The sequence below is a fragment of the Salvelinus fontinalis genome, chromosome 34, assembly GCF_029448725.1.
Source record: "Salvelinus fontinalis isolate EN_2023a chromosome 34, ASM2944872v1, whole genome shotgun sequence".
NCBI lineage: Eukaryota > Metazoa > Chordata > Actinopteri > Salmoniformes > Salmonidae > Salvelinus > Salvelinus fontinalis.
In genome coordinates this window covers 2,321,624-2,334,592 of record NC_074698.1, presented here as the reverse complement: position 1 = coordinate 2,334,592, position 12,969 = coordinate 2,321,624, and the positions used below count along the sequence as shown (strand labels likewise).

General features: G+C 41.6%; 1 protein-coding gene and 1 long non-coding RNA gene across 2 annotated transcripts; both read left to right on the top strand.

Annotated features, from left to right (window-relative positions):
* Positions 1-2,480: 2,480 nt before the first annotated feature.
* LOC129832849 (NLR family CARD domain-containing protein 3-like) lies at positions 2,481-7,292 on the top strand. Its single transcript, XM_055896915.1, has 5 exons — positions 2,481-2,602; positions 2,813-2,897; positions 3,027-3,255; positions 3,578-5,343; positions 7,099-7,292. The coding sequence occupies exons 1-5, from the start codon at positions 2,535-2,537 to the stop codon at positions 7,192-7,194; spliced, it is 2,244 nt and encodes a 747-aa protein (XP_055752890.1). The 5' UTR covers positions 2,481-2,534; the 3' UTR covers positions 7,195-7,292.
* Positions 7,293-8,980: 1,688 nt separating this feature from the next.
* LOC129832719 (uncharacterized) lies at positions 8,981-12,255 on the top strand. Its single transcript, XR_008755999.1, has 3 exons — positions 8,981-9,457; positions 9,749-9,795; positions 10,154-12,255. It is a non-coding gene; the product is annotated as an uncharacterized LOC129832719 (long non-coding RNA).
* Positions 12,256-12,969: the final 714 nt, after the last annotated feature.

The following is a 12,969-nucleotide window of genomic DNA, read 5'->3' as shown; positions in this document are numbered from 1 at the left end:
TTTGTTTGTCTGGTGTAGTTTCTTAATCATTGTACCTAAACTGTATTTGTAAACATGTATACGCAGGGCCCAGCTGTCAAAGAGACCTTGGTCTCAGTCTGTGTCCCTTGTAATAATAATAATAATTGGTAACATACATATTTAGCAGATGTTTTTGCTGGTGTAGCGAAATGCTTGTGTTCTTAGCTCCAACAGTGTAGTAATATCTAGCAATTCACAACAATACACGCAGATCTAAAAGTAAAAGAATGGAATTAAGAAATATATAAATATTAGGATGAACTATGTCGGAGTGGCATTGATTAAAATACAGTAGAATATAATACAGTATATACCTATGAAATGAGTAAAGCAGAATGTCAACATTATTACATTTACTAGTGTTCCATTATTAAAGTGACCAGTGATTCCATGTCTATGTATATAGGGAAGAAACTTCTAAGGTGCAGATTTGAGTAACAGGGTGGTAGCCGGCTAGTGATGGCTATTTAACAGTCTGATGGCCTTGAGATAGAAGCTGTTTTTCAGTCTTTCAGTCCCAGCTTTGATGCACCTGTACTGACCTCGCCTACTGGATGACAGTGGGGTGCACAGGCAGTGGCTTGGGTGGTTGATGTCCTTGATGATCTTTTAGGCCTTCCTGTGACATCGGGAGGTGTAGGTGTCCTGGAGGGCAGGTAGTTTGCCCCTGGTGATGCGTTGGGCAGACCTCACTACCCTCTGGAGAGCCCTCCGGTTGCAGGCAGTGCAGTTGCCGTACCAGGCGGTGATACAGTCTGACATGATGATCTCGATTGTGCATCTCTAAAAGTTTTTTAGGGTCTTAGGGCTCCTGAGGTTGAAGAGGCACTGTTGCACCTTCTTCACCACACTGTCTGTGTGGGTGGATCATTTCAGATCGTCAGTGATGTGTAAGCCGAGGAACTTGAAGCTTTCCACCTTCTCCACTGTGCTCCCATCAATGTGGATAGGGGGGTGCTCCCTCTGCTGTTTTCCTGAAGTCCACGATCAGCTACTTTGTTTTGTTGACATTGAGGGAGAGGTTATTTTCCTGGCACCTCTCCACCAGGGCCCTCACCTCCTCCCTGTAGACTATCTCGTCATTGTTGTTAATCAGGTCTACTATGGTTGTGTCGTCTGCAAACTTGATGATTGAGTTCGAGGCTTGTGTGGTCATGCAGTCATTGGTGAACAGGGAGTACAAGAGGTGGCTGAGCACTCTTGAGTCAGTGAAGGGGAGGTCTTGTTTCCAATCTTCACAACCTGGAGGGGGTTGCGAACTGCATTCTTACATAGGTATTCCTCTTGTAGAGGTGGGACAGGACAGTGTGCAGTGCAATGGCGATTGCATCATCTGTGGATGTCTTGGGGCGTTTAGCAAATTGAAGTGGGTCTATTTTTTCATGCGTGTATTTAACCTTTATTTAACTAGGCAAGTCAGTTAAGAACAAATTCTTATTTTCAATGACAGCCTAGGAACAGTGGGTTAACTGCCTTGTTCAGGGGCAGAACGACAGATTTTTACCTTGTCAGCTCGGGGGAATCGTTCTTGAAACCTTTCGGTTACTAGTCCAACGCTCTAACCACTAGGCTACCTGCTGCCAGGTAGCCCTAGTGTTAAGGTAGAGGTGATATGATCCTTAACTACCCTCTCAAAGCACTTCATGATGACAGAAGTGAGTACTACGGGGCGATAGTCATTTAGTTCAGTTACATTTGCTTTTTTTGGGTATAGAAACAATGGGGGACATTTTGAAGAAAGTCGGGACAGCAGACTGGGATAGGGAGAGATTGAATATGTCCGTAAACACTCCAGCCTCCTGTTCAGCGACGTTGTTCCCTTTGTAATCCGTGATTGTCTGTTGACCCTGCCACATACATCTCATGTCTGAGTCCACTTTGTCTCTGTACTGACGTTTTTCCTGTTTGATGACCTTGCGGAGGGAATAACTACACTGTTTGTATTCGACCATCTTCCCAGTCACTTGCCACAGTTAAATGCAGTGTTTCACGCTTTCAGTTTAGCGGGAAAACGGCCCTCTATCCACGGTGTCTGGTTTTAATATTCACAGTGGGAACAACATCCCCTATACTTCCTGATGAACTCAGTCACCGTGTCCGTGTAAACATCAATGTATAAACAGACACTTACAGATGCCATATCTTAATTTGACACAGTTTCTCAGAGCAGGAATGTAATCCTGCAGCAACAGCAAATGTGCATTGTGGATTTTAATTAAGGGTCATTTTTTGTAGGGGCTGATCCATTTTTTCTCAAATCAAGTCTGACATTTTGAAGTGGAAATTACCCACTTTAGAAACCTTTAGAAACCTTGTAGTGGTTCAATAATTTCTTTCAAAAATAAAAGCTAATTTACCAACATTCCTGAAAATGGATTTATAACACTTTGGAATGAAACTCTTGTTTCCCCATCTGAGCACAGAGTAGATGAGAGATGTAATGTTTGTCTCTTTTGTGTTGAAGCCCAATCAAGCAGGAGAGACCAGCCTCCCCTGTACCCAGCTGTGTGTCCATGAAGAGTGACCGGTCTATGGAACTACCTATATTCTTTAGAGAGGGAGACTTTTCTACTGAACAAAGGTAAGAAGAACTCATGGGTCATGGTAAGTGAGTTAAACTACACTGTCTCTAGTCATTTCTCCTCTCCCCTTTTCCCATTTCTTTCATAATCCATAGGCTAATCCTTTAATCCATCTCATAGTCCTTAACAATATTAAACAAACACAACGCGTGCAAACATGTGTGCAAACTCCCTGGATGAGGAGATGTAATCTCATGTTTTGTCCACAGAAACCAACAGGAGAGATCAGAGTTAGAGAGTCTCAGCGGTCAGTCTTCCCAGAGTCATCAAACAGACCTGGCCTCCATATTCACTGTATGTGGTCCTGTTATGTATATTTGTTTTTGTTTACCTCATGTAAAGTTAATCTATCAATCATTCATTAATGTGTTAATGAGAAAGCATTTTGTCTCTTGCTTAACCTATTTACTTGATTTATTTCAGTTGCTTGAAGAGAATATTTTGACATTTGTGAAGAACGAGCTGAAGTTGTTCAAGAGGATTCTTAGTCCAGAACTCCCAGAAGGCTTTGAGAGTCTGAAGCAGGATAAAGAAGTGGTGGATGCTGAAGATGAGAAGCAGGAGAGCAGTGCCAGAGAGGGGGCTCTGAAGATCACACTGCACGTCCTGAGGAAAATGAACCAGAAGGAGCTTGCTGACACACTGGAGAAAAGTAAGAGCTGTCTGCCTCATGTTGAATGCTGTTTTATAACATTTAAAAGCTGTAGCTAAAGTATAGCTAAAGTAGCTGTGTAACTCAATGACATTGTAGCAACCTTGACACAACACCTAGTGACCTCATCAAGTAGCAGCAGGGATGTGTCAATAATAGAATGTTACATCAGTCTGTAATGCATTATGAAAATATTTACACATTTATACAGTCAGTTAAAGAGAATAAATTATTTAATTTTAAACTTTATAACAGTCCTACAATACTGTAGGCATTAAAACAGACGTAATATTAATATCCTCTGTGTTATTTCTTCATTCAGATGAACTTGCTGTGATTTGCCAACGTGAACTCAAGTCTAATCTAAAGAAGAAGTTTCAATGTGTATTTGAGGGGATCGCTAAACAAGGAAACCCAACACTTCTCAATAAGATCTACACAGAGCTCTACATCACAGAGGGTGGAACAGGAGAGGTCAATAATGAACATGAGGTGAGACAGATTGAGACAACAACCAGGAAACAAGCAAGACCAGAGACTGCAATCAAATGTAGCAACATCTTCAAACCCTTAACTGGACAAGACAAACTTATCAGAACTGTGCTGACAAAAGGAGTCGCTGGCATTGGAAAAACATTCTCTGTGCAGAAGTTCATTCTGGACTGGGCTGAAAGAAAAGCAAATCAGGATGTCCAATTTGTATTTTCATTCCCTTTTCGGGAGCTGAATTTGATGAAAGAGAACAAACACACTTTCATTGAACTTCTCAATCATTTCTCAATGGAAACCAAACAATCAAGAATCTCCAACTACGACAATTACAAAGTTCTGTTCATCTTTGATGGTCTGGATGAGTGCCGACTGCCCCTAGACTTCCAGAAGAACAAGATCTGTTGTGACGTCACAGAGTCAACCTCCGTGGATGTTCTGCTGACAAATCTCATCAAGGGAAATCTGCTTCCCTCTGCTCTCCTCTGGATAACTACCCGACCTGCAGCAGCCAATAAGATCCCTTCAGTGTGTGTTGACCAGGTGACAGAGGTACGAGGCTTCAATGACCCACAGAAGGAGGAGTACTTCAGGAAGAGATTCAGTGATGAGGACCTGGCCAGCAGAATCAACTCACACATAAAGACATCAAGGAGCCTCCACATCCTGTGCCACATTCCAGTCTTCTGTTGGATTTCTGCAACAGTCCTTGAACACATGCTGAAACATAAGAGAGAAGAGATGCCCAAGACTCTGACTGAGATGTACACACACCTTGTGGTGTTTCATACCAAACAGAAGAATGAAAAGTATCTTGGGAGAGAACAGACAGGTCCACACTGGAATAACGAGAGCCTTCTGTCACTGGGAAAACTGGCTTTTCAACAGCTTGTGAATGGCAATCTGATTTTCTATGAAGAAGACCTGAAAGAGGCTGGCATTGATGTCAGTGAAGCCTCAGTGTACTCAGGATTGTGCACACAGCTCTTTAAAGAGGAATGTGGGCTGTACCAGAGCAAGGTGTACAGCTTGGTTCATCTGAGCATTCAGGAGTTTCTGGCTGCTGTATATGTGTTCCTCTCATTCATCAACAACAATGAGAATCTAATGGACAAACTGCAAACAAGCGACAAGTCTGAAGTTACTTTCTACAAGAGTGCTGTGGATAAAACCTTACAAAGTGAGACAGGAATCCTGGACCTTTTCCTCCGCTTCCTTCTGGGCCTCTCACTGGAGTCCAATCAGAAGCACTTACGAGGTCTACTGCCAAAGACAAGAAGCAGCTCACAGAGCCATGAAGAAACAGTCAACTACATCAAGAAGAAGATCAGGGAGAATCCTTCTCCAGAGAGGAGCATCAATCTGTTCCACTGTCTGATTGAACTGAATGACCATTCTCTAGTGGAGGAGATCCAAAGATACCTGAGCTCAGGAAGTCTCTCAAAACCCAACCTGTCACCTGCACAGTGGTCAGCTCTGGTCTTTGTGTTGCTGACTTCAGAAAAGGAGCTGGATGTGTTTGACCTGAAGAAATACTTCCAGATCAGAGGAAGGTCTTCTGAGGCTGCTGCCAGTGGTCAAAGCCTCCAGAGCTGTTCTGTGAGTAAATAAAATGACATATAAGAACTAATCATCAGCATGAAATATTATGTTTAGAGAAAAATATGTCATATAATATGTATATAATATTATATTGAATAACGTATTGAATCAATGCTTTGGTGTTCACATTAGTATAACAATATGACCATACAATTCTAGGAGACGGAAGATTAATCTATATGTTGTTTGAGAGAATAAACCAAATGCATCTGCCATTGTCCTTCTACTCTACTCGTTAAATTAACAGTGTGTTTGTGAATTCATGATGATCTCTTTGTCAGGCTGTCAGGTTGTCTAGTCACAGAGGAAGGCTGTGCTTCTCTGGTCTCAGCTCTGAGGTCAAACCCCTCACACCTGAGAACTGGATTTGAGTAACAATGACCTGAAGGATTCAGGAGTGAAGCTGCTCTCTGCTGGACTGGGGAATACCCACTGTAAACTGGATAATCTGAGGTCACACACACAATGGACACACTGAACACACACACTGGACACACACACTTGACACACACACACACACACACACACACACACACACACACACACACACACACACACACACACACACACACACACACACTGGAAACACACAGGACAAACACGCACACTGGACAAACACGCACACTGGACAAACACACACACTGGACACAGACACAGACACACACACACACACACACACACACACACACACACACACACACACACACACACACACACACACACACACACACACAGGACAAACACACTAGACACACTGGACAGACACACACACACTGGACAGACACACACTAACAATGGACACGCACACACACAGACTGGACAAACGCACACACAACCACACACACTAGACACACCCACAGACATTGGACACCCACACACACTGGACACACACAGACTGGACACACACACACACTGGACACACACAAACACACACACACTGGACACATACACACACACTGGATCAGGGTTCATTTAGTTGTGTTTAGAAACATGTTATCTACTTACTTAGAAAGACAATTTCTCCAGTCATCATCCAACATTCAGTTACTTTTGGACAAAACATAACCCAAAACACAACCAAAACAAACTGCAAATTTAACCAACGTGTTTGGGACCAAATACTAAACTTTTGACTACTTTAATACACTATAAGTGAATGAGTCGGAATACTTTTAAAATATTTAAAAGGGGGACTACTGTAGATACATAAAGTGCATTAATTTCTAAACGGTGAAACAGATATGTTTTAAAATACCCTCAAATAAAATATGACATTATATACTGTCACCTCATATGAAACATTTGATCTGAAATTCAAAATGTTGGAGTATAGAGTCACATTTAAAATGATAGCTTCACTGTCAAAATAGATATGGTGTGGACTGTGTACTCAATAGAATCTAAATCTGATACCTCACTATCTGTCTTTTGACTGATACTGCTTTTTAAACTGGTCTGGTCAGTCTACTAAAATATTCGTACTATACATTTTTCTCTCTGCATGCAGCACTTTGATAATTTGTCATTTTTAATAATGACACATTAATGTATGAATAGATATAAGGTGAATGCACCAATTTGTAAGTCGCTCTGGATAAGAGCGTCTGCTAAATGACTTAAATGTAAATGTAATGTAAATGATATGCAGGTTTCAGGACACTGATGTATCTGAAAATGTTAAAAAAAATATACTTTCTATTTTCACCACCAAAGAATAGCAGTGTGATTTTAATATGATTTTCTTCTTTGCAGGCTGTCAGGCTGTCTAGTCACAGAGGAAGGCTGTTCTTCTCTGGTCTCAGCTCTGGAGTCAAACCCCTCACACCTGAGAGAGCTAGATCTGAGTAACAATGACCTGAAGGATTCAGGAGTGAAGCTGCTCTATGCTGGACTTGGGAATCCCCACTGTAAACTGGAGACTCTGAGATCAGTATTCCTGTAGTTGGTCAACAAGTGATAACTGTTCACCAGATCCACGTGTGTTTACCAGACACACATAGTCCACACCATATGTGTTTGGACAGTGAAGCTTACAGTTGTAAATTTGGTGCTATGCTCCAGCATTTTGGATTTGAGATAGAATGTTTCATATTAGGCGACAGTACAGAATGTCACATTTTATTTAAAGGTATTCATACATTTCTGTTTTACAGGTTAGAAATGAAAGCACATTATGTATGTAGTTGTCCCATTTGAAGAGGTCTAAATTATTTGGACAAATTCATTTTGTCAAAAGTTGAGTATTTGGTCCCATATTCCATGCCTGCAGTGATGACATCAAGCGTGTGATTCTACAAACTTGTTGAATTCATTTGCAGTTTGTCTTGGTTGTGTTTTAGATGATGTTTATCCTAATAGAAACTGAATGGTGAATAATGTCCTGTCTTTTTGGAGTCACTTCACTTGTATTGTCAGGAAGAATAGAAGATGTTTCTGAACACATCTACGTTCATCTGGATGCTACCATGATTATGAATAATCATGAATGAATCGTGAATAATGACAAATAACAAAGTTCTAGAGTCACAAATATCAGAAAAAATGCTAACAATGCTAACCCTGTTATTGGTAATGGTGAGAGGTTAGCATGTTTTGTTGTATCCTCTGTTATTGGTAATGGTGAGAGGTTAGCATGTTTTGTTGTATCCTCTGTTATTGGTAATGGTGAGAGGTTAGCATGTTTTGTTGTAGCCTCTGTTATTGGTAATGGTGAGAGGTTAGCATGTTTTGTTGTAGCATCTGTTATTGGTAATGGTGAGAGGTTAGCATGTTTTGTTGTAGCCTCTGTTATTGGTAATGGTGAGAGGTTAGCATGTTTTGTTGTAGCCTCTGTTATTGGTAATGGTGAGAGTTTAGCATGTTTTGTTGTAGCCTCTGATATTGGTAATGGTGAGAGGTTAGCATGTTTTGTTGTAGCCTCTGTTATTGGTAATGGTGAGAGTTTAGCATGTTTTGTTGTAGCCTCTAACTTTCACACTCATTATTATTCATGATTCATTCATGATTTTTCTTAATCATGGCATCATCAGGATTAATTTAGTAGTGTTTAGAAACATGTTAACTACTCACCTAGACACAAGATTTATCCAGTCATCATCGACCATTCAGTTAATATTGGGCAAACACAACACAAAACACAACCAAAGCAAACTGCAAATAACTAGTTTGAGTCACAAGCTTGATGTAGTCATTGCGTTCAAGGAATGTCAAACCAAATACTGAACTTTTAATACAATATAAGTGAATTTTTTTTTTTTTTATTTTTTTTTTTTTTTTACCTTCATTTAACTAGGCAAGTCAGTTAAGAACAAATTCTTATTTTCAATGACGGCCTAGGAACAGTGGGTTAACTGCCTGTTCAGGGGCAGAACGACAGATTTGTACCTTGTCAGCTCGGGGATTTGAACTTGCAACCTTTCGGTGACTAGTCCAACGTTCTAACCACTAGGCTACCCTGCCGCCCCAATTTGACAGAATACTTATGACTTCTTCAAATTTGGGACTAGATGCATAAAGTGCTTTTATTTAAAAACGTGAAACAGATATGTATTAAATACCCTCAAATAAAAGGTGACATTATATACTGTCACCTCACATGAAACATTTGATCTGAAATCCAAAATATTGGAGTATAGAGACACATTTAAAATGTTAGCTTCACTGTCAAAAATAGATATGGAGTGGACTGTTTACTCAATACAATCTAAATCTGATACCTCACTGTCTGTCTTCTGACTGATACTGCTTTTTAAACTGGTCTGGTCAGTCTACTCAAATATTTGTAATTTACATTTTGCTTTTTACAAGTAATATTATGAACATGTATAATAATAATACATGCATTCATTTATGAATAGATATGTTGAAAAATATACTGCCACTATTTTCACCACCAAAGAATATCAGTGTGATTTTAATATGATTTGACTCTTTACAGGCTGTCAGGCTGTCTAGTCACAGAGGAAGGCTGTGGTTCTCTGGTCTCAGCTCTGAGGTCAAACCCCTCACACCTGAGAGAGTTGGACCTGAGCTACAATCACCCAGGAGACTCTGGAGTCAGACTGCTCTCTGCTAGACTGGAGGATCCACACTGCAGACTGGAGAAACTCAAGTATGTAGAGGGTTTATGTCAATGTTCATATCAGACATGTTTGACTTATCAGGCTAGTTAAGACAAACATTCTTACCACCACTTGGACAAATTATATGCTGACTGTGTGTGTGTGTGTCCAGTGTGTGTGTCCAGTGTGTGTGTCCAGTGTGTGTGTCCAGTGTTTGTGTGTGTGTCCAGTGTTTGTGTGTGTGTCCAGTGTTTGTGTGTGTGTCCAGTGTTTGTGTGTGTGTGTGTGTGTGTTCGTGTGTATCCAACAATGACTGTTTGTTCTTCTGCTTACCGCTACAGTGTGGAACATGGTGGAGAGTACACAATGAAACCTGGGCTTAGAAAATGTGAGTGTTGACTGCTGTGAAGAATATGACTAAGAATAAGTCTTAATTCAAGTCGAAGACCACCATCATTACTTACTTGGTCATATTAAAGCACAAATCAGGGACACCATTGTTTACAAAGAGTTGCTTTGACAATGTGTGTGTGTGTGTGTGTGTATGTGTGTTTAATTAATGGGAATAAGTGTGTTTTATATTACCATACCGTATAACATATGATCATTCAACAAGTCTCAAGTTACCTGAACTTCTCCTTTTGATACCTAGAAACATCTACATTAAATGTATTAGTGAAAAGTGAGTTAACATTCTAATGTGAATGATGATGATTTCTAAAATTGTGTCTGGTTTCATCCATCAGATGTCTGTGATCTCACACTGGACCCAAACACAGTAAACAGACTCCTCTCTCTGTCTGAGGAGAACAGAAAGATGACATGGAGGAGAAAGAAGCAGCCGTATCCTGATCACCCAGAGAGATTTGAGGTCTGGCCACAGGTGCTGTGTAGCGAGGGTCTGACTGGGCGCTGTTACTGGGAGGTAGAGTGGAGTGGGAGACAGGTTGGTATAGGAGTGACATATAAAGTAATCAACAGGAGAGGAGAGTTTAATGACTGTTGTCTTGGATACAATGACAAGTCCTGGAGTCTGCGCTGCTATGACAACAGTTACATTGCCAGGCACAATAATAAACCCACTACCATAGACGTCCCCTCCTCCAGCTCCCACAGAGTAGGAGTGTATCTGGACTGGCCAGCCGGCACTCTGTCCTTCTATAGAGCCTCCTCTGACACTGACCCACCTGATCACATTCACCTCCACATTCACTGAGCCACTCTTTCCAGGGTTTAGGGTTTATGATGACTCCTCAGTCTTAATAATAACCTGACACACACACTGGACACACACTGGACACACACACACTGGACAAACTGACACACTCACACACACACAATGACACACACACACACACACACACACACACACACACACACACACAATGACACACACAGGACTCACACACAGACAATGACACACACACACACACTGAACACACACACACACAGAAAACTAACAAACACACACACATACTGAACACACACACACTGGACACACACTGGACACACACACAGACACGCTGGACACACACACTGAACACGCGCACACACACACACACCGGGGACACACACACACGGTACTGAAACACACATGACAGACACACACACACACCTTACACACGCACACACACACCGGAAACACACTCACTGACACACACACACTGAACACACACACACACACACACTGAACACACACACACACACTCTGAACACACACACACACACACTGGACACACACACACACACACTGGGCACACACACTGGACACACACACTGGACACAAACTGGACGCACACACACAATCACACACACACACACACACACACACACACTGGACACACACACACACAATGACACACACCCACACACAGTGACACACACTCACACTGGACACACACACACACACTGGGGGGGGACAGACAGGACCCACACACACAAACACACACTAGACAGAAACACACTGGACACACACACCGGAAACACACACACACACACACACACTGAACACACACAAACACACACACACAGCGGGGACACACACAGGACTCTCACTCTGATACACAAACACTGACACACACACACACAAAGAAATGAACACACACACACTGACACACACACTCACACACACACACACACAGCGGACAAACACACACACTGGACACACACACGGAGACACACACGCTGGACACACACCGACACACACACAGTGTGATTTTATGATATATTTTACTGTTTGTGTTTGTACCACAGGAGGTTGGTGGGACCTTAATTGGGGAGGACAGGCTTGTAATTGTTGGAGGGGAATAAGTGGAATGGTATCAAACACGTGCTTTCCATGTGTTCCATTTCATTCACTCTGTTCCAGACATTATTATGAGCCGTCCTCCCCTCAGCAGCCTCCTCTGGTATGTACTGTCCTATATGTGAGAGAGGTCCAACAAGGAATTACAATGTATGTATTACTTTTAAAACCTGAAAATGGCAAATGAACTACTTGAACTCCTTATGAATGTCTGCAGCCGACTAGGCTGTTGGCGTCTGACAAGAGGTGAAAATATTACAGGAATATTCTCCAAATATTGATGACGACGTCACTCAATACACCCAAAACAACATGCAGTCTTTAAACAAGACTCCCAGGTGTGACGTTATGCGTTGACGTTAAAGTAACATTCTCAGAACATACTGCACTTGTTTTATACTGTTTTAGATGGATCCTCTGTTTAAACTCTTACAAAAACACCGTTAAAATACCAATGTGATCATTTTTGGTGCGTCTTTTATGTTGAATAACAAATTGTACAATTATATATGGACATATGCTCCATAGTTGTACAAGTATACAAGGATATATTGAACTTTTCATAATAAAACAAACTTGAAACAAGAAAAGGCATGTTAATTGTCAAAACAATTTTGTTATCGATTTTGCGTTGCCTCTGCCAGTCGCAGGTTGACGTTTGTCATGAATCTTGACCTGGAGGCAGAACTGCTCAATTTCCTCTAGATATGTCAGCTGCAAAGTCAAAATTGGCTGTTGAAAATAATGTTGTTTTATGGTCTTAATTTAAGGGAAGGATTAGCAGTGTGGTTAGGGTTGAGGTTAAAATCAGATTTGTAATACTTTGTGCCTGTTCCAGCTTGTCACCACTTTGCTGAAATGCCTCCAGGGCAAGATTCATGACAATAATTGCCAATCTGCCTCTAGGGCAAGATTCATGACAATAAATGACAACCTGCCTCCCAGTCATCCCCTCCTTATCTGTACAAGGCTGCAGAACATACAAACTAGTGATGTGGGGGTTCTCTCATAACCCTCAGTCCCCAGGTGGGTAGATGGCAGGTTGAATAAAGAGAAGCTAGTGATGTGGGGGTTCTCTCATAACCCTCAGTCCCCAGGTGGTTAGATGGCAGGTTGTATAAAGAGAAGCTAGTGATGTGGGGGTTCTCTCATAACCCTCAGTCCCCAGGTGGGGAGAAGGCAGGTTGAATAAAGAGAAGCTAGTGATGTGGGGGTTCTCTCATAACCCTCAGTCCCCAGGTGGGTAGATGGCAGGTT